This window comes from Papio anubis, chromosome 1 (assembly GCF_008728515.1).
Source record: "Papio anubis isolate 15944 chromosome 1, Panubis1.0, whole genome shotgun sequence".
Lineage (NCBI taxonomy): Eukaryota > Metazoa > Chordata > Mammalia > Primates > Cercopithecidae > Papio > Papio anubis.
Window position 1 is genome coordinate 135217042 of NC_044976.1, and position 25293 is coordinate 135242334.

General features: G+C 53.8%; 1 protein-coding gene across 2 annotated transcripts in view; it reads left to right on the top strand.

Annotated features, from left to right (window-relative positions):
- Positions 1 to 16059, top strand: part of ITPKB (inositol-trisphosphate 3-kinase B) — a 107873-nt gene extending 91814 nt beyond the window's left edge. The window contains exons 4-8 of one of the 2 annotated variants that reach the window (XM_021926604.2): positions 254 to 467; positions 5444 to 5648; positions 7956 to 8057; positions 10072 to 10143; positions 11519 to 12414. In XM_021926604.2, coding sequence (XP_021782296.2) covers positions 254 to 467; positions 5444 to 5648; positions 7956 to 8057; positions 10072 to 10143; positions 11519 to 11950 — 1025 coding nt within the window. In that variant the 3' untranslated portion in view covers positions 11951 to 12414. Of the gene's footprint in view, positions 1 to 253; positions 468 to 5443; positions 5649 to 7955; positions 8058 to 10071; positions 10144 to 11518; positions 12415 to 12852 lie in introns of those variants that run through there. The other variant, XM_003893028.5, reaches the window with a different exon arrangement.
- Positions 16060 to 25293: the final 9234 nt, after the last annotated feature.

Here is a 25293-nt window from a genome sequence, read left to right on the forward strand (position 1 = left end):
CTGTACTCTTCCAGCAGGGAACACTGGTGAGGAGGAGTCTGGAGTCAAGGAAGCTGGGGAACCAGCCCAGAACTACAGTTAGTGAGTGGGGGATTGGGTCTTTAACCCACTCCCTTTAAGGTGGTCAGTCCACAGCAGGGACATAGGCACACCGTCAGCTATCCCCAGGGAGGCCCAGGCCCTGTGCCGGGGAGGGTGCCTCTGCCAGCTGCCTGCAGCTGGGGACCAAGAACCTTCTCCACTTGCTCTGCAGGGAGTTTCAAGGCGGCTGCCAATGGCAGGATCCTGAAGAAGCACTGTGAGTCAGAGCAGCGCTGCCTGGACCGGCTGATGGTGGATGTGCTGAGGCCCTTCGTACCTGCCTACCACGGCGATGTGGTGAAGGACGGGGAGCGCTACAACCAGATGGACGACCTGCTGGCCGACTTTGACTCGCCCTGTGTGATGGACTGCAAGATGGGCATCAGGTGAGCCAGGCTCCTCACACCTCACATGCCTGCCTCGCTGCAAGCCACGTGCCAAGTGCACAGCACAGCACTCAGGGCCTCCAGGAGGCCTCACAGGTGCAAGGGCAGGCTGAGGAGGCTGTTGGACCAATTAGAGCCTCCCCATCCCCAGGAATCTCCCATTATGTGCAGAGGGTTCCGGGACCTGGGCTTTGCCCATGATGGCCCCTTTCCTTCTCCAGTGAGCAGAAGCCAGGGGCTGGCAGAATCAGAAAAAGGGCACCGGCTGGGTTCTGAGCCCCCCTAGAGAGAAGGAAGAGAGAGCTGCCCTTGGTTCAGGTGGGATCACTAGGGATGCGGGGAGCACTAGGTAGGGAGGTCGCAGGATGGTGACTTCCTGCTGTGTGAGCTGCCAGGGGAGATGGGAATTGAGGTGTTTCATTTCCTCAGCCATGGTGAGTGGGAAGAGAGAGTGGCTAGTAGAACATGCTGGTTTACTAATAAAGACCTGTACCTGCCTAAGAGGAGGAGGAAGCCCCTGACGGAGCTCAAGAAACCCACATGGCAGGGTGCCACAGGGGCCCAAGGTGAGCCTGGAGCAGTCACTGGGCCTGTGTGCAGGACTGACTCCCACCCCCAGGTTTCTGACAGAGGCTCAGGCTCACCCTGACACCTGCCCAGGGGATAAGCCTGGAGAGGACTCCAGGGAAGAGGAGAAAGGAAGAGTGGGCTTGAGGAGGCAGGGCAGAGAGCAGACGGGGATGCCTGAGGCTGGCTGCCCTGATCTCGGGGCTCAGTTTTAGGTGGCCGAGTTTTCTCATTACCTCTCAAACTGCGGCCCTTCCATCCTGAGTCATCCACAGCATGGCTCCTTCTCCCCTGTGCGGGTTTGGTGAACCTCCCTAAGGCTGTTGGCCCCCGTGGTGTCCAGCGTGTGCTCATGCTTTGGGGCTGGCCCCGGTTGCAGCACCTGGGCTAGATGGCCACATGCCGGGCCCCTCCATGCTGCCTTGCAGGGCTGTCTGGGAGGCCAGGCACCGAGACTCAGCTCAGAGCAGAAGGCTGTGTCCACTGTGACTGGTTTAACCAGATTATTTCTCATAAGAGGAGATTGAGAAAGAGGGGTGTGTGAGAGAGAGAGAGGCCAAGAGAGAAGTGGGCTAAGCCAGCCAGTGTTTCTTTCCTTCCTTCTCTCTCCTCCTGGGAGTTCTGTCCTAAAATCAGCCCCTGCCACTGACTATTGTGTTCCCTCACCGTCACCCACAGGGAAAGAATGGGGGATGGAGAAGCACAGGCCCCACTCTTTGCTCTTGCGCCATCTCTGGCCACCTCCCTCCCACCATCCAAGTTCCTTACTATCTTTAGCCCACAGGTACTTGGGATAGGGCAGGGAGGAGACAGAACATGCCCCCAGCCAGCCCAAGGCCATTGCTTTTCCCAAGTCTGATTTCTGACCCAGGATGGCATCCCCTGGCGCACCAGAATGTGTCCTCTCAGGGGAGGCCCAGCCCTTCCTTCCAACCCAGATAGCAGCAGGACTTCTCAGATGACCACACAGAGAATAATCCAACTGGAGTCCACTCAGACCTGGCCAAAAATGTATGGCCTGTGTGAAGAACACTGGCTGGGCATTTCTGGAAGTCGCTGTCCCAAGGACAGAGCCAGCCAAGCACAGGGCCAGGCTACCCCAGAACCTGCCTGCTCCTGTTGGGGACAGGAGCCCCGCTTCCTGCCCCAGGGCTGCCCCCACCTGCCCGCTTGACTTCCGCAGCTTCTCACTGATTGCACCCTAGCGCTCTCAGGAGAGACCTAAAGTGACCGTGGATGGTACCCATGAACCCATCTTGGCAGGCAGAGGGAGCAGGATGAGAGAAGAGTATGTGTGGAGAGGAAGAGGAAGGTCTCCCCAGAAGCAGGGTGCACCCAGCCCCATCTTTTCTGCACACAAATCCTAAGGACCCTTCTTTTTCCAAAGGCTGTGCTAGATGCTTCCATTATTTATCCCATTGGGTTCTCACTGCCATTCTGGGAGATGGGTCATGTTCCAGTATAAGCAGGAGGATTCTGTCACCAGGAGGTTCAGTGACTCATCAAGGCCACCCAACCAGGCAGCAGATTGGTGCAGTTCTGCACCAGGCTTGCTTGACTGCAAATCAGGCCCCTAGCTGCAGCCCAGCCCTTCCCAAGGGAGCTGTGTGGGACCCAGCTTCCATGGCATTTCCCTGAGGTGCCAGGCTAGTTCCATCTGGGCTGTGGACTGTGGCCTTCCCCCAAATGCGTTCATCCATAACCCTTGGCTGCAGAGCCTCTCCCAAGACTGGCCGCTCATGGTCACCTCCAGAATGTGGCCTTTCCATGACAGGGTGAGGAGGCTGGATCCCAGGGCTACCTCAAATGCTGAGTCCCAGGGCACAAGGGTTTGAGACATGTCACAGAGAAATGGAAGGGCTGGTCACCAAACAGTCCTGGGCATGGTGGGGGCAGAGGGGTGGCACTAAGGAGAATGTGATGCAGTTGCTGGTGGTGTCTGCATCTCGGGGCTTCTTGGGACTCTGGCTCCCACCGACACATGCTCAGTGGCTCTGGGGCATGCTCTGAGGTTTGTGACTTGTCCTGGAGAGTCAGCACTGTCTCCCTGACATCGGGACCAGCAGCCTGGGGAGTGTAGGTGAAAGCCCATCCCTAGCACCTCTGCCCTTTAGGAGCTCTGGGTGGCTTTTGTCTGCCACCTGTTGGCTCCCTGGGCTGGCCTGTCTCAAAGGAGTACTTCCTCCACCTGGTCTTGAGTCCGCTCCTCCCCCAGCGTCCTGTGAGTGGGCGAGCAGGTCTCTGCTTCCCTGCATGGCTTGGAGCTTTGACTTTGCCTCAGGCAGGCAGGGGAGTGTGGGGAGGGGCTGAGCCTTACCTTACCTCCCTGTGGGCCTCCCGCTCCACCATCCAGCTGGCACCCCCTGTGGGCATCTCCCCCCCAGCCCCTTTCCTCTCCTGGGCAACTCTTTGAGCCACGGGGGCCCTTTTTGGAGAAAGGCCATGTGAAAAGGGATTTCACATTGAGGTCTGCTTCCTGTTTAAGGAGGTGCTGAGAGCTCTTTGCAGAAGTGCAGATACCCACCATGCGGGCCCCTATAGCACACTCAGGAGTCCCTCCCCCAGCCTGGCTGCCCCTTTTCTACACGGTACACACACGGATGCACACGCAGCCCCTGCCTCGGCGCCCCCGTCACCACTGACCTGACTCTGGATGTGAGGGGTATACTCTGTGCGTGTCCTGCATGGGTGCACCTGTGTGTGCAGTGGTGCACAGGAGTCCGTGTTTATGTGCATGTGTGTGCATGAGCATGTGTGTGTGTGTATGTGTGCACATGGGTGTGTGTGCATGCCAGGGCCCAACCCAAAGCTACTGACCTCCCCCTCTAGCCCTCATCACCTCCTGGAAGGTCCTAACCAGCCAGGCCTAATTCACACCCAAAGGATTTGTTTTTTTCTTCCCATTTCTTTCACTGCAAATTTCAGTTAATACAGTGGTTTCTAAAGCCTGTCATTTTTAAGACGCTGTAGTTTTTGTTTAGTCTGTTCTGGGTCCCAAACCAGCAACTTGGAGAAGTTGGTGGGCAGTGTTGGAACAAGGCCTGGGAGACAGATGTGGGAAGAGTGGAGGGCCAGGTGGAGGGCAGGTGGGCGGGGCCTCTGTGGGCAGCTCCCACCCACACAGGGCAAAGGGGAGAAAACTTCCCCATCCTGCAACTGACACTGCAGATTTCTGCCTCCTCAAGGGCTGTGGGCAGCCTCTGAGCCTGTTGTGTAGGGAGACTGGGGCTCTAAAAAGAGAGCAGGGGAGCGGGGGTGGGATGACTCACCCCACCTCTGCTCTGGAGAAGGTAGAAGCACAGAGGTGTGTGCTGGGGGAGGGGTTGTGTCCCGGTAGCTCAGGGCCAGCGATTCAGCCCCAGGCTGCTCGGGTTCTCTGCTGCCCCTGCCCCTGTTACCTCCCCGTGTCTAGGTGGTCCCCGCCAGTTCAGCTGGAGCTGCTTGTGTGGAGGCCAGGGCCATGAGGCAGTTGAGTTGGAAGCATTTTCTCAGGCTTTTTGGGCTGGGGGCTCACCTATGAGGAGGCCTGGTGTCGATGGGGTGGGGCGTGCCAGGCATGTCTGCAGGATGAGCAGAGGCTGAGGGAGCTCCCTGCCTTTCCCCCATACTACGGGCTTCTCCATCCACACTGGGGCCCCTTCCGAAGCCACCTTCTGACCTGAACTTTGTGCTCCAGAAGATTTCCCCTCTTTGGAAAGAGCAGAGACACTTACGGGCAGGCTTAGCCTTCAGGCTGCCTGAGAGCAGCAGAGATTGGGGCTTGAGGAGGACAGACTTCTCCCGCCAGGACAGCTTCTGGCTTTGGAAGCCCTCACTTTATGGAAGGGCCCAGGCAGCCAAGGGGGTACAGTGGAGCCCTGAGTAGACCCTGTCCCCCAGTCCCCTCTCTCAGCTCCACTGTAGCAGCAGGATCAGGACAAGCCCCCCGCCCCACTGCCCTGCCTCCGTCTTCCTTCTTCTGCCGGTTCCTGTAGGGGTCTCCTGAGGAGGGGTCTCCTGAGGAGGCTCTGAGTGAAGGCAGTCCAATTCAGTGAGGCTGCCCCTTTTCTCCTGGATCAAGAGCCAACCCCAGGCTGGGTAGTGGTGCACACCTGTAATCCCAGCACTTTAGGAGGCCGAGGTGGGAGGATCACTTGAGGCTAGAAATTTGAGACCAGCCTGGGCAACATAGCAAGACTCCCCTATCTACTAAAAAAATTATCTAAACAAAGAAAAAAAAATTAGAGCCAGCCCCAGCTGGAACAGAGTCTGCCGCCCCCTCCGAAGGTCGTGCCTTGACTCAGGGCGCTGAGCTGACTGCGGCTGTCGGGCAACACACGCCCCGAACCTTCATCCACCAGGCGGGAAAGGAGCTGCTGGTGAGCCCTGCCCCAGGCCGCGGCCCTCATGTCGCCTCCCCTCCTACACAGGACCTACCTGGAGGAGGAGCTCACCAAGGCCCGGAAGAAGCCCAGCCTGCGGAAGGACATGTACCAGAAGATGATCGAGGTGGACCCCGAGGCCCCCACTGAGGAGGAGAAAGCACAGCGGGCTGTGACCAAGCCGCGGTACATGCAGTGGCGGGAGACCATCAGCTCCACGGCCACCCTGGGGTTCAGGATCGAGGGAATCAAGGTGAGGCCGGCGAGTGAGCGCAGCCTCAGGCCCCACCCATGCCCACCTCGGGGGGCTTGGCTTCTCTCAGGGCCCTTTGGAAGCTGTAAGCTTCTCCAAGCATAGGCTCAGAGTGTGGGTGGCCCGCCCCAAGGCCAGACATTTGGAGACCTCAGCCTATTCCTCAGGCAGGATAGCTGTGTAGGGGGCTGAGGCCTCAGAGCAGAGTGGCTTCTAGCCTGCCCAGCTGTCAGCCCTCTGCCGAGGACTCTCCATTTAGCCCAGACGGTGCCTGGCACCAAGAGCCAGGCGAGAGCTGCCTACGGGATGCCTGTGGAGGAGCTGGTTCATTCTGCTGTGGCTGCAGACCGGGACTGGCAGACAGTTCAGGGAAGGGAGGAGCATGCTGGCCGCCTTTGATGTTGGAGCCAGGGTCCCTCAGAAACCGCATTCTCTCCTCTTTGCTCTTCGATCTTTCTTTCCTTTTTTTTTTTTGAAATTTCAAAATATTTATTGGAACAGAAATAGAAACATAAGCCCCAAATAAACATGACAAACTTTGTAAGTAAATGTAATATTCCCCTAATTAATATATTTACTTTGTGTTCATGGTTTACAAAATGATAGCTCTTTCCCTTCTATCCCTTTGTACCTATGTGTATCTGGCAGAAAAGTTCTTAACTCTGGCTATGGGCACACAGAAGCTTCCTATATGTGATTATGCTCAAACGTTTGTTTACTTTCCCCAGAATAAATTGGGGAACTGGCACTGTCTGGATTGATGACTGTCTGGATTGATCACTGGCACTGTCTGAATTGACCTCCCTGTCCTGGGCCCCTGCGTGCACCCTTGCTGTTAAATTTGCAAGAGCAGGGCTTTGGGGCGCCAGCCCCTCAGGGTCTCAGAAGCTGTCCCTCTAGAGCAGATGGCAGTCCCTGTGGGGTTGTCAGGTCTCCCATTCTCTGTCCATTCGTGGTCTGCATCATCTCCAGTGTCCAGCCTGGAGTCAGGGTTGGGCAGCCGATGGTCCTGGTGGGAGGTTCCCCTCAGCCTCCTTTCAGATGGCATTGAGACGTACGCTTCCGAAGTTGTCAATGGCTCGCTGCCCACAGTGGCGTGTGGGGGAAGTTTTTACCTTCCCCCGGGGCAGCTGCTTTGCGAGCTCTGGGCTGAGAAAGGCATTTGCCCCCTTTTTTGTCTTTTGTAGCCCTTCCCTCTTTTTTGCATCCAGCTCTGAGACTGGATGCAAATTCTGTACCCCTCCTCCTTCTCCTTAGCACTTGCTTTCCTTACTTTATTTGTTCGAAACAATCCACTTTCCCTTCACCTCTCCCTCTCAAGCAGGATGTGCTCTTGGTCTCTGCCTATTGTCCAGCCATCAGAACGGCCAACAGCCTGTCTTCCCGCTCAGAGAGAAGCCAGCTGTCTTCACTGTCACCTGCCCACCCCAGCCTTAGCCAAGAGGCTCTGCCTGGGGTGCGCTGCCTGTGGTCCCCCGCTCTCGGCCCCTTCTGCACCCAGGGCTGCTCTCTCGTCCCCAGGTCCTGCCAGTCCTGTCAAAGGCAGCCACAGTGAGGACACAGCTGAAGTAATCTCCAGCCTGAGGGCAGACACGGCCCACTGTTGGGACTCCTGGCGGAGCATTCCTTTCTCACCCTTTGTCCCTAAAGAACAAATTTCCTCATAGGTCAGCAAAGCCCCACATGCGGGCCCAGGACAAACTGAACGGAGATAGTGCTGGGGCCAAGAAGATGGGAGTGGGGTGGGCGAGGGAGCAGAGATGAGCAGGGCTGTATTGGATCCTGGCTTTCAGAAAACCTGAAAGAAGTGATGATAGATTATAAAGGAAGTCAACCTGAGCTCGGGGCAGGAGCAAGTCTCTCCTGCCTGTGCTGAGGGGAGGTGGCTCTGGAGGGCAGGGACCTCTGGACACCGGTTTCAGGGCCCAGGCCCCGGAGTGGGAAGTTGAGGCCGACCCTCTCTCTCGGCCCTGCTGTTGCACTCAGGACGGGCCAGACCCTGGCCATGCTACTCCATCCTCGGCCCAGATGACCCTCACATCTCCGGGCCTTTCCTACTACTGTTCACTTGTCTAGGGATGTCACTGCCACCCTCTGTGTTCCCCTGTGTCTGGGCACAGGGCAGGCTCCCCTCTGCTGTGCATGCCACCTCCATGCGTCATATGCGGACACCTGGGTGCCTCCGCTGGCCCTCCCCCGGGTCCAGATGGGGCTCGCCTGCTCTGTGGTGTTGGGTGGGTGAGAACAGTCTTTGCCCGAGGGTCCCTGCTGACCCCCTTCGGGGTGGGGTGTTGTTCTTTTTCTCAGAAAGAAGACGGCACCGTGAACCGGGACTTCAAGAAGACCAAAACGAGGGAGCAGGTCACCGAGGCCTTCAGAGAGTTCACTAAAGGAAACCATAACATCCTGGTGAGTCTGGCACCTCCAGGGAGGGTCTCTCCAGCCAGCCAGGAAGGGACAACTGTGTCTACTCTGGAGGTGCCTAAGGGGAGGACAAAGCACCCCCAGGGACAGCACACCCCAACCCGAGTTTGTAGGGCTCTGTAGAGAGGCCGCTGGCAGAGACTTTTGTGGCTCTCTCATTCCGCCCTTTCAAAAGTCAAAGGCACGCTGGGCGTGGTGGCTCACACCTATAATCCCAGCACTTTGGGAGGCCACGGCAGGCGGATCACCTGAGGTCAGAAGTTCGAGACCAGCCTGGCCAACATGGTGAAACTCCGTCTCTACTAAAAACACAAAAATTAGCCAGACATGGTAGCGCATGCCTGTAATTCCAGCTACTTGGGAGGCTGAGGCAGGATAATTGCTTGAACCCGGGAGGCAGAGGTTGCAGTGAGCTGAGATTTTGCCATTGCACTTCAGCCTGGGCAACAAGAGTAAAACTGTCTCAAAAAAAAAAAAAAAAGGTCAAAGGCACTGAAGTTTGTACCCAGGAAAGTGTGTATCCATCCTGGCCCCAGGCTTCTGCTTGGAAAGTGAAGAGGAAGGCAATGTGCTTGTCCCAGGCATGCGTCGGGTAGGCGGGGAAGCTTGGTGGACACTCACTGACTCTCCCTTAGCCATCGGCCCCATAGCTCCAGAGAGCATTTCCCATCCCCTGAGAGAGAACTGCTGGGTTTCCACAGTGCCCGCCGCCTGCCAGGTGTCATGCCAAGTGTGCGGCAAATCTTCATAGCAGACCTGCTGTGGGTAGACCTGTTTGTCCCCATCTTGTGTGCCCAAGGTCACACTGCCCCCTGCCAGGGAGAGCTGGCATGCTGTCTGCAAGTCTGGGGGTGTGGGTTGTGCAAGTTCATGACAGAGTTCTGTCTTGTGTATTGCTGCTGCAGCGACCCGCAGGCTGGATAGACGCTCTGCCCACTGGGACCAGAGCACTGACCCTTCCAGCTGAATTAGGGAATATTGTGCCACTGTGGCCCAAGTGCACAGCTCCCCGGGGCAGTCACAGATCCAGGCACATCTGGGACACAGGCCCTAGAGCCCCTGTGAACAGCACCTTCTGAACAGGCCACAGCAGCTGCAGAACAAGTAGGGGAGGACCAGGTAGCCGTTTCTCCAAGGAGACTCAGTACTGACTGGAACTGGGAAATCTTCCTTTTCGAGCTGGGGAGGCTTCCCTTGGCTCCTGGCAAGCTCTGAGGCTGCAGGCATGGGGAATGCACCTGACTCTTTCGTAGCCCAAGTCCTCCAGTTCCTGAGTCCCCTGCAGGGGAGGATCTCAGCCCCTTAGCAGTGGCCACCATGGAACATGCCTCCTATGCCTGAGATCGACAGGGGTTTGTTCCTGGTGCTGAACACTCCGGGGGCTGCTCGGCTGGCCCTGCCAGCTGTCACTGCTTTCCAGCAGGCATTGAGGAACTCTGTACCTGTGTATGACGGGCTTCCCAAGGCAGCCGGCGGGTAAGACCCACAGAGCTGGCCTCTGGGGAGGATGGGGCACCCCCAAGGCCAACACAGCTTGACACGAGTTTATAGGGCTCCATGGAGAGGCCACTGGGAGAGATATTTGTGGTTCTCCCTCTTACTCTGTCCTTTCAAAAGTCAAGGGTACTGACATTTATGCTGAGAAAGTCGCCATAGCAGCCCTGCTTGCGGGAAGATGCGTCTAGACGTCCGGCATTCAGGGTAAACCACACTCACAGGAGGAACCACTAGAGGCTGTGTGGGTGTTCTGATACTGCCCTCCCCACACCTCCTGTTCATGGAGAAAGGTTGGTGGGAGAAAGGGCGGCAGCGGAGCCCCAGCTACAGCCCCTCCTCTGGGCTGCAGTTTCTTCATTTGTAGATAAGGAGGTTGGAATAAATGATCAGGGTGTAAGGTCACTGCCATTTCTACAGTCGGTGACTCTAATGAGCTAAATGGACTGAAATCCACCCCTTCCCCCTACGCAGTGTTTAAAAATGGTCCTCTTTCTATTCCCAGATCGCTTATCGGGACCGGCTGAAGGCCATTCGAACCACTCTAGAAGTTTCTCCCTTCTTCAAGTGCCACGAGGTAGATATTGGCAAGCTTTTGCCCTCTTGAGCAGAATGCTGTGCATGCCGACAGGCCTTCTTCTTCCAGAAGCCCGGGGCGGGGGGGGTCGGGCATTTTCAGGTTGGTGCAGCCAGAGGCAGGCCATCAGGGACCAGCCCCCTTGCTGCATGGGGGAGCTGCATCTTAATGCTCCCTAGGGTGACCACACAGGCTGTCCTGCCTGAGACCCCTGGCTATTGCCCCCTTTCTCCTCCCTTGTCCTTCCAGCTCCAGAGTCTTGTCCATTCTGGGCAGCTGTGGCAGGACTTCTATCCCACACACCCCATGGTCTTAGGGCAGAAGCTCTCTGAGCTGCTAGAATAGCCGGGCACCCATCGACCACCACCTACATCTTCAGATGAGACCCTGAGGAGGGCAGGCAGGTCTTCAGGTGTCACTCTCGGGCGGGGCTGGAACCTCCCACCTTTGCATATGTTGGTTGGCAGGGGAAGCGGGCAGCAGGTGGGGAACTGAGACACCTGAGAGAGGCTCTGGGAGGCATCGGCAGGTTCCCTGGAGGGGTATGAGACCCTGACATGGGGAGTCCGGGTCCCCAGCCACATGACACATTCACAGATCCCACACTTATCAATCCTATACCACACACATTCACAGATCACACTCATAAACCCTACGTGCATATACACATTCACACACATTCACAGATCACACTCATAAACCCTACATGCACACACATTCCCACATGCATTCACAAATCACACACACATTCACACACACACAAATCACAATCACATGCATACACACACATTGATACATCACACATTGACACAAGTCATACACATACACACTCACACATGTATTCATATATCTACATACACATTTTTGTGTGCACACCCACTCATACACAAACATGCATGCCTTTACCAGTCACACGCCCACACACACACACACACACAGCTGCAGTGTTGAGACTGTCTAACCCCATGGGTGTGAAGTGGGATCCTGCGGCTCCCTGCAGCTGTGTAGGCGGTTCAGGAAAGCAGCCCCTCTCATTGGACTGTCTTGTGGAGGCCCTCTTGTATGGGGTCTTGTATGGAGGTGGCCTCAGCCTATGCCCTGCCCACATTGAAGGCTGCGGAGCCAGTAGTAGGAACTCATAGGGTCAGCCCTGGGGCACCCAGCAGGGCGGTGCATCTTTCTGCAAACTACACCACTGGCCCTTCTCAGGCAGATGGCCTACCTTGCTCCTGGATGTCATTCCCTGCGGGGCACCTGGAGAGGATGGCTGCGAGGAGGGGGGTGGCACACCTAGAGAGGAGACTCAGGCTTTGATCTGCCCCTAGCAGGGAGCTCGGTCCTTCTCAGAATGTTCTTTGCTCTCCTCGTCCCCTAGACGACCCTCAACTCCTCCTGGGGCCTCTCCTTTCCACTTGATGAAGCATCCTCGTGCCTCCTGCCAGAGCCCCCTTTGTCCCAGCTGCCTTTCTGGAGGATGGGGGTGCTGCCTGGCTGCCTGACCCCAGGGGCCGAGCCTCGGAGGACTTCAGGCCACAGAGCTTTGTCTCAAAGCCGTTCCCACCCTTCTTCAACACTTCTGCTTTCATTTCTTGGAAAAGCATTTTGTTCTACACGTTTTGGAGTCTCCCTTAAGGTCTGGAAAGAGGCCAAATCAGCTGGGGTCTGTTGTTTTCCACCTGGAAAGAGGAAGCCCCTTTTCTGGGCTCAGCCTCGCCAGGGGCCCCACCTGCCCTGCACTGCTGGAAGCTGGAATATCACCTCAGCCCTTTCTGTGCCCCCTGGCCTTCCTCTGGCCCCACTCAGGTGACCCAGGGGTATGTGTGGCCGTATTTGGGAAAGGCTCTGAGCTCTCCCAGGAGGGGCAGGCTCTTTGGTGCCCACTGTCCCTGGGCCAGGCTGGGAAGGCCCTATAGGGCCTGTCCGCCCTGAATCTGCAGGGGATTGTGCTGCCGCGGTGGGGTGCTGTGTGCATTTGAAATGGGTTCTTTTCCACCCCCGCCCCGGGAGAGTTTGGACTCTTCTGGGCACCTTCCCTTTCACTGTGATTCCCTCCAGAGTGTTTGGGAGGAGTCAGGTTCTAGGAGGGGGAAGGGCGAGGCCCCAGGTTTGGTTGTGGTCTAGAAAGAGTGGAAAGTTTGCCCAGGTGCAGTGATCCATGCCTCTAATCTCAGCACTTTCCAAGGCCAAGGCAGGAGGTTGGCTTGAGCTTAGGAGTTTGAGACCAGCCTGGGTAACATAGTGAAACCCTGTCTCTACAGAAATGAAAAACAAAAAATTTGCCAGGCATGGTGGTACATGCCTGTAGTCCCAACTACTTGGGAGGCTGCGGTGGGAGGATCGCTCGAGCCCAGGAGGCTGCACCACTGCACTCCAGCCAGGGCGACAGAGTAAGACCCTGTCTGGAGGGAAGGAAGGAAAGGAAGGAAGGAAAGAAGGAAGGAAGGAGTGGAAGTGTGCAGGCCAGAGTCGGGGCATGAAGGGGTGCCTGCTGCTGCCCACACAGAAGGGTGGTCACCAACCCTGGAACCCAATGCCCTCTGCCCAGGCATGGCCATTCTTGGGCCGGCTCTGCTGCCTGGCTGAAAATGGGGATTGGAATTGCAGGCGCCGGCCTGAGCAAGCCTCCCCACCTGGTCACCCAGCCCCAGGCCGCAGTGGGAAGGGCAGGGTGGGGCTCCAGCTCACCCTTCACCCCCCTGTTCCCCTCAGGTCATTGGCAGCTCCCTCCTCTTCATCCATGACAAGAAGGAACAGGCCAAAGTGTGGATGATCGACTTTGGGAAAACCACACCCCTGCCTGAGGGCCAGACCCTGCAGCATGACGTCCCCTGGCAGGAGGGGAACCGGGAGGATGGCTACCTCTCGGGGCTGAACAACCTCATCGACATCCTGACAGAAATGTCCCAGGATGCCCCACTCGCCTGAGCTGCCCACGCCCTCCCTGGCCCTCGCCTGGGCCTCCTTTCCTCCCCCTGTGCTTCCTTTCTCGTTCCTAACTTTTCCTTCACTTCCACCTGGGCTCAAACCCAGAACTGACCCTCCCGAACTGCACTACAAGACACTTTGTAGAAGAGATGAGAGTTTCTAGTCATTTTCCTAACTTCAGGGCTTGGAGGTGGTGTTTGGACTGCTCTTTGTAGAGAGGGTCACCTACTAGAAGAGAAATGCCCAGTCCGAGAGGTGGGTCAGATGTAGAACTGAAGGGGGTCCCTGGGTGCTGAGGGGACCCTACCAGATGAGCCCTGCCTCTGGGAACCCCCTAGGAAGCGCCAGCCTGGACCGACCACCTGCGGAGGCCTGCTGCCCCCTGGCGGCCAGTGCTGTTAGAGTGCTGCCAAGCACAGTGTTGTTTCTGCCAGGGCCTCCCCACCTGAGAGCCCAGGGGGCCGGCCGGGTTCCTGGTGCCTGGCTGGGAGCAGGGTTTTCTGGTAGTTGGGGCACAAAACCATCAGGGAACCACATGTTGACTGTGAGCAAAGTGTCTTCCAATTAGCAGCCTCAGGGATGCCTTGGTGGCCTCTCCAGGGCTGCTCAGGCAAGGCCCCCCACCCATCTGGTATGGAAACCGCTGGCTCCAGGCCAGACCCAGGAGCCAGGAGAAGGCTGAAGCCAGCTTGGCTGTGTTCTCTGATCTAGGCCTTCCCAGAGGAGGCGAGCAGAAGCTGTGCTCTTCCATTTGGAATTGCAACCCATGAGTTCAGAAGGCACATTGTGCCACGCTGAGCTCCAGGGGTGTGACCACGGGAAGATGGGACCTATAGAGTCTCTGGGCCCTGGCCCCAGGGAGGGTCACGCTTTTCTTGACCTTCACCTACCTGATGCTAGTTGGTCAACCCTGCTTGCGTATGTGGGCTCCTGTCATGGGGCCCAGAGTCCCTTGCAGATCTAGAAATAGGGGAGGAGCTCAGGTCCGTGCCAGGCAGGAAGAAGGCAGGCTTCTGGCTTCCAGAGATGCCATGGTGGCCTCCTGGCATCATTTGTTACTGCCTCTGAAATAAGTCTTAACCGCCTGAAGGGCTTAGATTCCTGCTTCTCCAATGTAGTGTGGGTATTTTGCAGGGTATGTAGTGGGTGCCAGGGCGTGCTCCAGGCACCCCTTCCTGAAGTCTTTGCTTTTGAAGATTCATGGAAGACCTATTTAAGCCCAATTTTAACTGAAAGCCAGTGAGTCTGTTACGGAGGGGAATGTAAAATTCACATGACTTCTTAAGAACAAAACCCCCAGCTCTGTCCCAGGCTCCTTGGGGCTTGCCACCGACTCCTTTGCTGTCAGAGGTACAGGAGCTGCGAGAGTCCAGGAGCTAGGGACACAGAGGGAGACTGTGGATCAAGGTGTGTGTGTCTGGAGTAACCACTGCCCACCCCACCGCCCCAGGGTCTCTGGGGAACTGTCAGCCTGCCCACGTACATTTCCCCTTTTGTGCTGGAAGTGTGAGTGACACTTGGTGGGGGTGGAGGGTGGGACACATGAGGATGTATAAGTACAGATTTTAAAAAAGGAAATCACTTAAACTTCCTGGCTCTTGTTTAAAACAGTGGTGAGCTCCTGTGTGGGCTGACTTGCTAAAGGCCACACCCGCACCCGGTGGAGCACGAGAGACCTCGTGGCAGCATGTGATCTGGGAGGCAGCAGGACGGGGGCGTTGGGGAGCCAAAGTCAACTCGGCCTCTGGAGCTATAGTGACTTTTGGGCTAGAAGGGACCGTGGTGGTCTGTGCTTCAGCCATTTGCAGGGCAGGGGCATCATTAATTCAGACGTAAAGATTATATGACTATGGACTGGCCAAAAGTTATCCTCTTCCATCTGTGAAAGAAGTTTGCTAAAGCAAACCATGACATGAACGAAAATTACAGGGGGCCTGTTTAAGAGAACAAAATGTTCCAAGCACTTTAGGCAGACACCAGTTGTTTGCAAACAATGTGCTAATATGCAAATGATGTGCTTATTAAAGGAGGCCCATGGGGCCTCTTACTGGCAATACTTTGCTGTGGGTTACATTAAATATGTGAAAGTGTGTGAAATAGCATCACTTTAGGGTTATTCTGTTACTTAGGGTTTTTGTTTTCTGGTTTTGTTTTTTTTTCTTCTTTTTCTGTGTTTACCATGCTAGTTCTCTTCCACACCTACTTGTCTCTCAAGCCATTTTGCCAGCTGCTTCCCTGCCATCTGGCCCTTCCCTTTGTCTCAGTGGGATAGATGGATTCTGAAATGGAATCTCCCAGAACCTCTGCCCTGACAGCCTGGAAGACCATGCCTGCCCAGCCCTCATCGCCACAGGGACTCCTTGGGTCCTGGCAGTGCAGGTGCCAGCAGGCAGGACAAACTCTGTGTACCTGTGCCCAGGTGAATGGGCGCTGGGCCCTCTTGCCCCGTCCTCCAGGCTGCCCGGGGACTTCTTGGCATTCAGCACTGCTTAGCATTCTCGGAAGGTTTCCTCAACTGCTTGCTTTTCCCATGCTTGCCTTTAGTGTCATGTAAGGCATTTTTAAATTATATTTATTTTGTTGGGTTTTAAAATTGCACAGAACACTAAGACCGAAAGGCTGGACTTGTTTCTCCTTGAAAGCTTTGCGTTTGTTTTGAACTTCCTTTCCCACTTGGTAGAAAGAGCCCAGAAGAAGCCCTGACCCCATGAGATGGACTCTTTCCTCCTTCAGTTGTATTTAGCTTTGAGTTTCTCTGCATCTGTCCACCCCTTTTGTATATAACCCAGCCCCTGGCTCTGGGGTGTTCACCTCATCAGTGGCCTTTGTTCTGGAGGAGAGGACCCCCCCCACACACACCTGCCGAGAGGCTCTTTCTGTTCTGCACCCCTCTCCCCATGGGACCTTGGAGAAAACTGAACTGTTACAAACCCCCTGCACAGTGCCTGTCAAACAGATGCAGACCTTCCTGAATAAAGCCTTGGAGACCAGCGCTGTCTGTGGTGTGATCCTTCTGGCCCCCAACCCTTGACACCTGGCTGAGGGGCAGGCTGGGGAGTCTTAGGAAGCTACAGGGCCTGCATGGGGGCTGTTAGGAGAGTGGGTGTCAGATTGGATAACATTTTAATTTGTAAAGAATATAAACCACTCTCCAAAACGAGTCTTTTTAACCCTTACAAAACTTTGAAATAGTAGCTCAGAGACTAGAACATCAACCGAGAAGCACTGCCCCCAAGCCGGGGGTCTCCGGTGCAGCGATCGCTTCTGGGGCCTTACTCCAAGCTAGACTGGGGCTGAACGCGCCCATCAAAGTTCCTGTTTTACCCAGATCAATTCCCTGGACAAAGATTTATAGTCTCTGTTTTACAGATGAGGAAACTGAGGTTTAGATCAAGCAACTTGACCTAAGTGGGAAGCAGGGATTTGAATCTAGAATGTGCGTTGATTGAAAACCAATTCTGTCGTCCTCCTAACTGGGGGTGGGGATTGGGATGGGGAGCAGTGGCTGGAGGGCAGAGAGCTTGTCTTATCTTTGGCCCAGATCCCAGGCTCTAAGCCCCTTACTTGGCACACAGTGGCAGCCCAGGGAGGGTCTGGAGAACTAGTTCATGGCTGCTTGGCTGGGGCGTCCAGAAAAGACCTTTGGGGGCAAAGCCCCTGCCACACATCGTGATGGCTTCATCATCTGCTACTGTGCACTTTCCTTTAGGCCTCTCCCTAGCTCTGGATTGCTGGGGGCTTCATTTGCAGACTCAGAATTCTTTATTTGGAGATGGAGGTCCTTCCTTTTTCTCCTTTCTCCTCCTTTCTCCTTTCTTGTTTCCTTTCCTCCCTCCCTCCCTCCTTTCCTTCTTTTTTCCCTTCCTTCCTTCCTTGCTTCCTTCTTTCTTCCTCCTTCCTTCCCTCCTTGCTTCCTTTTCTTCCTCCTTCCTTCCTTCTTTCCTTCTTTTTTCCCTCTCTTCCTCCCTCCCTCCTTTTCTTTCTCTCTCTCTTTCTCTCTCTTCTTTCTTTCTCCCCTCCCCTCCCCTCCGTTCCTTTCCCTTCCCTTCCCTTCTCTTCCCTTCTTTAGTCTTCCTCTGTTGCCCAGGCTGGAGTGCAGTGCCACAATCACGGCTCACTACAGCCTCCACCTCCTGGGCTCATGTGATCCTCCCACCTCAGCCTCCTGAGTAGTTGGGACCACAGGCATGCACCACCACACCCAGCTAACTCTTTTGCATTTTTTGTAGAGATGGGGTTTCACCATATTTCCTAGGTTGGTCTCAAACTCCTGGCCTCAAGCAGTCCTCCCACCTCAGCCTCCTAAAGTGCTGGGATTACAGGTATGAGCCCCCGTGCCTGGCTGCATCCTTCCTTTATCATCACTTTGAGAGGTGATAGGCTGGGAGTACAGATGATGAAAGCCACAGGGTCTTTTCACCTGCTCTCCCCGGACTGGCATGCGGTAATTATGCTCCCTCCAGATTTTTGTGCCTTCACTTACATGGTATTGTTGGTGATGCCACAGCAACCAGCTCTGCAGGTGCCAACCAACGTCCAGCAATGGAGCCCTTTATTGCCTTCAGACTGGTGGGCCATCCAACTGCAGAATTCCACCCTGCGGGCTGTTTTCTAAGCAGATGAGCTGTCCCATTTGTGTCCTTGCAAACCTGGATGGTCAGTCACCAGTTGCTTTCCAGGACCACTGCTGGCACCAATTGCCTTAGCCTGGGCCCGTAGAAACCGGTCACCATGGCCACTGCTTGGCAGCAAGTGTGACCAACTCCTTAGTCTTATGGGATGTCTTCAGAGACACTGGGTGAACTGCCGTGTCTGGGGACAGTCCTCCTAGGGGAGGCAGGGATGGAAATATCTGTGCTAGCTCCCGCTGGCTCTGTTCCCCAGTGGTCAGTCTTCCTGGAGGGTGTGATTTCTGGGGTGGCACCATCAGCCTCTCCAGTAACCATGGGGCCCCGAGCCTGTGCACAGGTGCCACACCCCCATAACGTGTCCCTGCAGTGGTGGCAGCATTGGCGATGTGGTTTCAAGACCACAGGCACCATACTAGCCGTGGCTGGGTGGCTGCAGTCTGGCACGTTGTGTAAACTAAGTTTGGACAGGACCTTTTCCAGCAAACACCAGCAGGGCAGCATCCATCCGGCCCCCAGCCAGTCCTCTCTGCCCCTTGTATGTCCTCGACTGAGGGCTTCACCCTTTTACTCGATTGGGCAGGAGGCTGGGGTCACATGGGACTGCCCCCCAGTTCTGGTGTGGGGAGGGGAGAGAAGCTGAGAATAAAGGAGCTCTGTGGGGTGCCACGGTAGGTTGACTGGGGAGTGCTCAGCGGTGTTGGTGAGGGGAGGCCATCTCCATACCAGGGCACACCAGAACAACACTCCTCGAACCAGTCTGAGAATCGGCGATGAGGAGAAGACCCTGGGAGAGGCACTGGGAGACGCCTGCTTCTAAGCAGTTGTAGGCCAGGTCAGCCCTGTGACCTCTCCTCCCCACATCTGCTAGGGCACCACAATCTCTGGGAGGTCTTCACTGACATCCAGATGGTGGCTTGTGTTAACATGGTAGTTCTTCACCTTTTGGGTCACATATCCCTTAGATAATTTAGAGAAAGCTGTAAATCTCTCTAGAAAAACTCATATGCATATACACAAATGATACTATGTACAAATTTAGGGACCCACGGACACCCCCAGCCTCCAAAGTCCATTGGTAAATGCCCAGATGGTGTATGGGCCCTGGCTTGTAATAACCCTACCTGGTAAGACATCATGGACGAGTGGCCCCTTCCCCTACTCCCTCTAGTGTGTGACATCTCTGTGCATCAGAGACCTGCCTGGCCCCTGGCCCCCTCTTTTCCACTCCCTTAACCGCCCAGCTTCTGAACAGGTGTCACCTTAGAAATATGGCCTGCCTGATTTCCTAAATAGTCTATTGGAAACAGCCATGCCATTCACTTATGTTTGGTCTATAACTGCTTTAGTACTATAATAGCAGAGTTGAATTGTGTAGTTGTCACAGAGACTGCACGGCTGCAAAGCCTAAAATATTTACTATCTGTCCCTATACAGAGAAAGTTTGCCAACTCCTGCCTGAGAATAATGGCAACCAGTAACAATTAAGGATTGCTTTGTGCCAGGCACCGTTCCAGGTGATTAAAGTTAAGTAGTTTAATATTTATAAAAATATAAACTCTATGATGAGCTTCATCGACCCCATTTTGTAGGTAAGAAAGCAGAGGCACAGAGAGGGTGAGTAACTCATCTAAGATCACACAGCTGGTAGGCAACAGATGCAGGCTTTGAAACAAGGTTCAAAACCTTTCCATAACTCTGCACCTTACTCCTGAGCAGTCCAGGAGGTCTCCCCAGCAGCGGGTTTTGCCCCAGCACCAGCACTATTCTGGGATTACTGAGACAGCCATTGTCAAGCTGAGTCCTCGTTTGGGGACCTGGCCAGGCCCTGTGAAGTATGGACAGCTGAGTTGCAGCAACCCTTGGCTCTAGCCCCCAAGATTAACTGGCAGGACCTGCTCTCCAGCAGGACTGGGGGAGTTGGGGTGGGGTGGGGATATGGTTTGGCTCTGTGTCCGTGCCCCGCTGCAAATCTCGTCTTAAATTGTAATCACCACATGTCGAGGGAGGGACTTGGTGGGAGGTGATTGGATCATAGGGGTGGTTTCCCCACTGCTATTCTCATGATAATAAGTGAGTTCCTACAAGATCTGATGATTTAAAAGTGTTTGGCAGTTCTCCGCCTTGCGTTCTCTCTCCTGCCACCATGTAAGACGTGCCTAGATTCCTCTTTGCCTTCTGGCACTATTGTAAGTTTCCTGAGGCCTCCCCAACCATGCAGAACTGTGAGCCAATGAAACCTTTTATTCTTCATAGATTACCCAGTCTTAGGTAGTTCTTTACAGCAGTGTGAAAATGGACTAATGCAGGTGGGGACCCTGGGTCTCTCTAAGGAGGCACTGTTTGTTCTGGGATCTCTGTAACCCTTCAGGGCAGCACAGCCTAGGCACCCCCCCATACCCCAGTCATCTCTCCTCACCACAGACTGACTGTGCAGAACCAAGTTTACTCTTTAGCTCACAGGCTAGCTCCCATGCCCTCCCACAGAAACACGGAACATTATCCTAGTTCCCACAAACACATCGAAACAGCAGACAAGTCATTTTTCTTGCGTTTTACTGCAACAACTGTGGCCTGCTCCTGGCATTTCAAGTGCCACGCGTGGGCCTGAGATGACAAATTCAACAAACAAGTGAGAAAGGGAATGGCAAACCAGGAATGAGAAGATGGATTTCATGCTTTAGCAAGATGTGAGGGCTTGCAGGGTTTTTTTTAAAACAAGAAAATAACTAGTTGTTGTAATAATGACAACAATAATACACGAGAGGGGCCGGGCGTGGTGACTCATGCCTGTAATCCCAGCACTTTGGGAGGCCGAGGCAGGCGGATCATGAGGTCAGGAGATTGAGACCATCCTGGCTAACATGGGGAAACCCCGTCTCTACTAAAAATACAAAAAATTAGCCAGACGTGGTGGTGGGCACCTGTAGTCCCAGCTGCTCGGGAGGCTGAGGCAGGAGAATGGCATGAACTCAGGAGGCAGAGCTCACAGTGAGCCGAGGTCGTGCCACAGCACTCCAGCCTGGATGACAGAGTGAGACTCTGTCTCAAATAATAATAATAATAGTAATACAAGAGAGGGCCAAAGTGCTATCAGACACCTGTCTCAGTCTGCTTGGACTGCCATAACAACACAGCACACACTGCATGGCTTAACTGAAATGTATTTTCTCACCGTTCTGGAGAGTGGAAAGTCCAAGATCAATGCTAGGCTAGTTCAGTTTCTAAAGAGGGCTCTCTTCGTGGCTTGCAGACAGCCACCTTCTCACTACGTCCTCACACTGCAGAGAGCACACTCCTCTGCTTATAAGGCAACTAGCCCTATTGGGTTAGGGCCTCACCTTTATGACCCATTCAACCCTTACCACCTCCTCACAGGCCCCATCTCCAAATACATGAGGGGTTAGGGCTTCAACATTTGAATTTGGGGTAGGGGGCAGACACAAACATTCAGTTGATAATGGTGCATCTGTTGCTAACTAACATCCTGGATGGTTTTTAACTTCCAACCTGTACCTTTTCAAGCTTGTGAATGAGTAAAGCAGTTTTGCGGAGGCGGGGGGCGGGGGCGGGGGGCGGGGGGGTGCAATGCTAATTTCTGTGACTTTCAACGTGGCAACACGTGTTTGGGTTATTTTAAAAATAGCTTCTGCAAATTATGGACAAACAGTATCTTACAGAGCCAGTTTGCTGTCGACAGCAGCCCTGTTTTTATTTCAATGGGAAAAAAAAAATGCCCAATTTTAGTCATGCTTTCTGAGAACACGTGCTGGAGTGAGATCAAGACCGCCGCCTACAGAGACGTCTGAAATAGCCTGGCGCCGCCTGCAGAGGCTGCCCCCTTCTGGACGGTCTGGTGCATTACAAGGTGCCCGAAGAAAAGGAAGATGGGTCGGGAGCTCAGCGACGTCCTGGAGAAGAGAAAGCTCCCTTTCTTTCGTGGCTTCTCCCAGCCTGGCTACATCTTTGCCCTGGCAGAAAGGCAGTGACCATGGCAATGATGAAGGAATCACCAAAACCAAAGGTTAGGGAAGGCTTCCTGTGTGCTGGGCAGGGTGGTGCACACTGTACGCAGGTTACTTTATTTCATCTGTACAACAGCCAGTTGAGGGGGTGCTAGTAGTGTTGTCATAAATACCTGTATAAATTAGGAAACACGCTCAGAGAGATTGAATAATTTGACCAAGTTTGCACAGCTAGTGAATGCCAGAGCCAGGATTAGAGAACCCAGATATAGGGCATGGCGTGGCAGTGGTCAGGTTTGCAGGCACATAGCATGCAGTGTGAAGAGGGCCATGGTGGGGTAAACATGAGGCTCCACGGGGCACAGAGGAGGCCTGACCAAGGAGAGGGACAAGAAGGTCACTCAAGGGAGGCTTTGCAGAGGATGTGGCACCAAGAGGTTGGCGGATGGAGCAGAACATGAAAGTCACAGAGACACCTTTAGAGCATGCTTCTTCTGGAGCCGCTCCAGGCAGTGGGAGCAGAGGACCCTCATGGAGCTGGTAAGGGTGTCAGGGCTGGATCATGGCCTGGGGAGCCAGGGTGAGGCGTGGACTTTCCTGCAGTGACAAGCAGGTGTCCTTGGAGGCTGTCAAGGTGGGGCATGATGAGATCACATTTGCATGTGATGGGGTCACTCTGGCTGCCTGTGGCTTAGAAGAAAGGAAGACAACGCGAGGAGATTCATTAGGAGGAGGTCAGGTGAAGCAGAGGCGAGATAATGGGGTCCTGAAGTGAGGTCAAGGCCATGAGCAGGGGAGATGCTGATGAGGTCGCACGGATGCCCTTCCACTGTGGCTGTGACAGGGTAGGCCTGGGTGCCCCGAGAATGACTGACTGATAGGCCAGAAGCATGGGGATGGCCCTCCCTGAGCTGGGAGCATGGGAGGAGAGACAGGACTGGAGGGCAGGGGAGCAGGGAATGAGTTTAGTTTAGACATATCTAGTTACAGGTGGCTGTGGGACATCCACCTCTGAGGCCAGCTGGACATGTGGGCCTGGAGTTCAGGAGACAGACCTTGGCAGGAGTCATGGGGATAGCATCAGAGGATTGCAGGGGCGCCGCAGGCAGGCAGACACACACTGCCATGCTCAGTGAGAAATGCAGAATTCAGAAGTGGATGTGCCAGTGAGTCCTGAAGTTTTAGAATTAAAAGAAAAACATCAGATTATTAACAGAGATTGGTTTGAGTGATGGGATAATGGGATCATGAGTGGTTTTTCTTTTCTTTCTTTTTTTTTTTTTTGAGACAGAGTTTTGCTCTTGTTTCCCAGGCTAGAGTACAGTGGCACAATCTTGGCTCACTGCAACCTCCGCCTCCCAGGTTCAAGCGATTCTCCTGCCTCAGCCTCCCAAGTAGCTAGGATTATAGGCGCCCACCACCAAGCCTGGCTAATTGTTTTATTTTTGTTAGAGATGGGGTTTCATCATGTTGGTCAGGCTGGTCTCTAACTCCTGACCTCCTGTGATCCACCCGCCTTGGCCTCCCAAAGGTTTTTCTTTTCTACCTTACAGTTTCTTGCTTACTTAAAAATTTCCCAACAATCATAATTGGCTTTCATAATCAGAAGCATGTACATGTGTAAGGATTTTGTTCTGGTTACTGCTTTGTGCCCAAATCATTTGGAATCCTCCTGACAGAGATGGGCTCCCATTCCGTGTCCCCGAGCCCTTCTCTTTTGGCACTTATTCCACACTGTAAGTAGTCATCATCTTGGCGTCCCCAGCTGCAGCCCGGGGCCTGGTACATAGTGGCAACTTGGAAAATGTTAGTTAAATGAATGGAAAAATAGAATTTAGAAGGCCTACCACAGCCCAGGTACTCCAGTGAGCAGATGAGAGGCCTTGGGACCACCTCCATTCCCCACCACCCAGGATCCATGACAGTGCCCTTGTCAGGATTAGAACAGCATCTGGGCTTGGGCAGGGGCAGTGACTTGCTGTTTATGGAGCTCACAAATTCTTAGTAAAATCTGTTTATATAAAAAAAAATCTAACTATTTGTGAATGCTAAAACTCATGAAATAAGGAGCAATAACAAATAATATATCAACACATACATCAGTGAGCCAGTTTAAAAAGCTATGCTACTTTTGTAAGGGACAATTTGACAATAAGTATTCCAATTTTTTTTTTTTTTTTTTTTTTTTTTGAGGCAGAGTTTCACTTCTGTTGCCCAGGCTGTAGTGGCGCGATCTTGGCTCACTGCAACCTCTGCCTCCTGGGTTCAAGCGATTCTACTGCCTCAGCCTCCTGAGTAGCTGGGACTACAGGCACCCACCACCACATCCGGCTAATTTTTTTGTATTTTTAGTAGAGACGTGTTTCACCATTTTGGCCAGGCTAGTCTCAAACTCCTGACCTCAGGTGATCTGCCCACCTTGGCCTCCCAAAGTGCCGAGATTACAGGTGTGAGCCACTGCGCCTGGCCAGCATTCGAAATTTTTTAAGCACATACTCAGTGGCCCAGCAAAACTATCCAGGTTTTTTATTTACAGATACCATGACCCACAGGTCAAATGACATTGGTACAAGAATGTTCCTTTCCGGGACAGTAAAAGATTGAAGATGACCTCTGTGTCATTGTGGGGGCTGGTTAAATACATACATCCACCTTGTGCAGCTCTTAAATGAATGAAGCAGCTGTCAGCACTGAGAAGGAGCACACCCCAGGTTGTATTGTTAACTGGAAAAAAAGCTAGGTTGCTAACAGTTTGTGATGGCAAGGAATTCTCTAGTAAGGACCCTTGTTTCTGGAAAGGAGACCCATCGGTGAATTGGGGAGGAGGGAGGTGGAGTTCCTCCCACCAAACTGGGTCCTTCTGTTACTTTTAGTTTTGTACCAAACCTCTAGGTACTGCCTATATGAAAAAATTAATAGAGTAAGATAAATAGTAGTGAGACACAATTTATCACAGGCTATAGCCAAAGATGTATAGTAAACCACTGTATATCAATGGTATGTTTTCCCCTTTCAAACAAAGTTCTGCTCAGAAGGAGTAACCTTTGGGAAGCCAAAGCAGGCCAAAGTGGGAGGATAATTTGAAGCCAGGAGTTCAAGACTAGCCTGGACAAATAGTGAGAGCCCCATCTCTAAAAAAAAAATTTAAAAATCTGAGCTTAGTGGTGAGCCTGTAGTCCTAGCTACTTGGGAGGCTGAGGTGAGGAGATTGCTTGAGCCTGGGAGGTTGAGGCTGCAGTGAGCCATGATTGTGCCACTGCACCCCAGACTGGGCAACATAGTGAGACTCTGTCTCAAAAAAAAAGAAGTAACCTCTCTCATTTTCTAGCAGCAGCACAACTGTTTGTTGTATCTTTTTTTTCTGTCCAGGCTGGAGTGTAGTGGTGAAATCATGGCTCTCGGCAGCCTCAACCTCCCATGCTCAAGCTATTCTCCAACCTCAGCCTCAAAATAGCTGGTACTATAGGTGCGAGCCACCACACCCGGGTATTTTTTAAAAATTATTTTCTGTTGAGATGGGGGGTGTCACTGTGTTGCCCAGGCTGGTGTCGAAGTCCTGGCTTCAAGTGATCCTCTCCTCTTAGCCTCTCAAAATATTAGGATTACAGGTGTGAGCCACTGTGCCCAGCCTG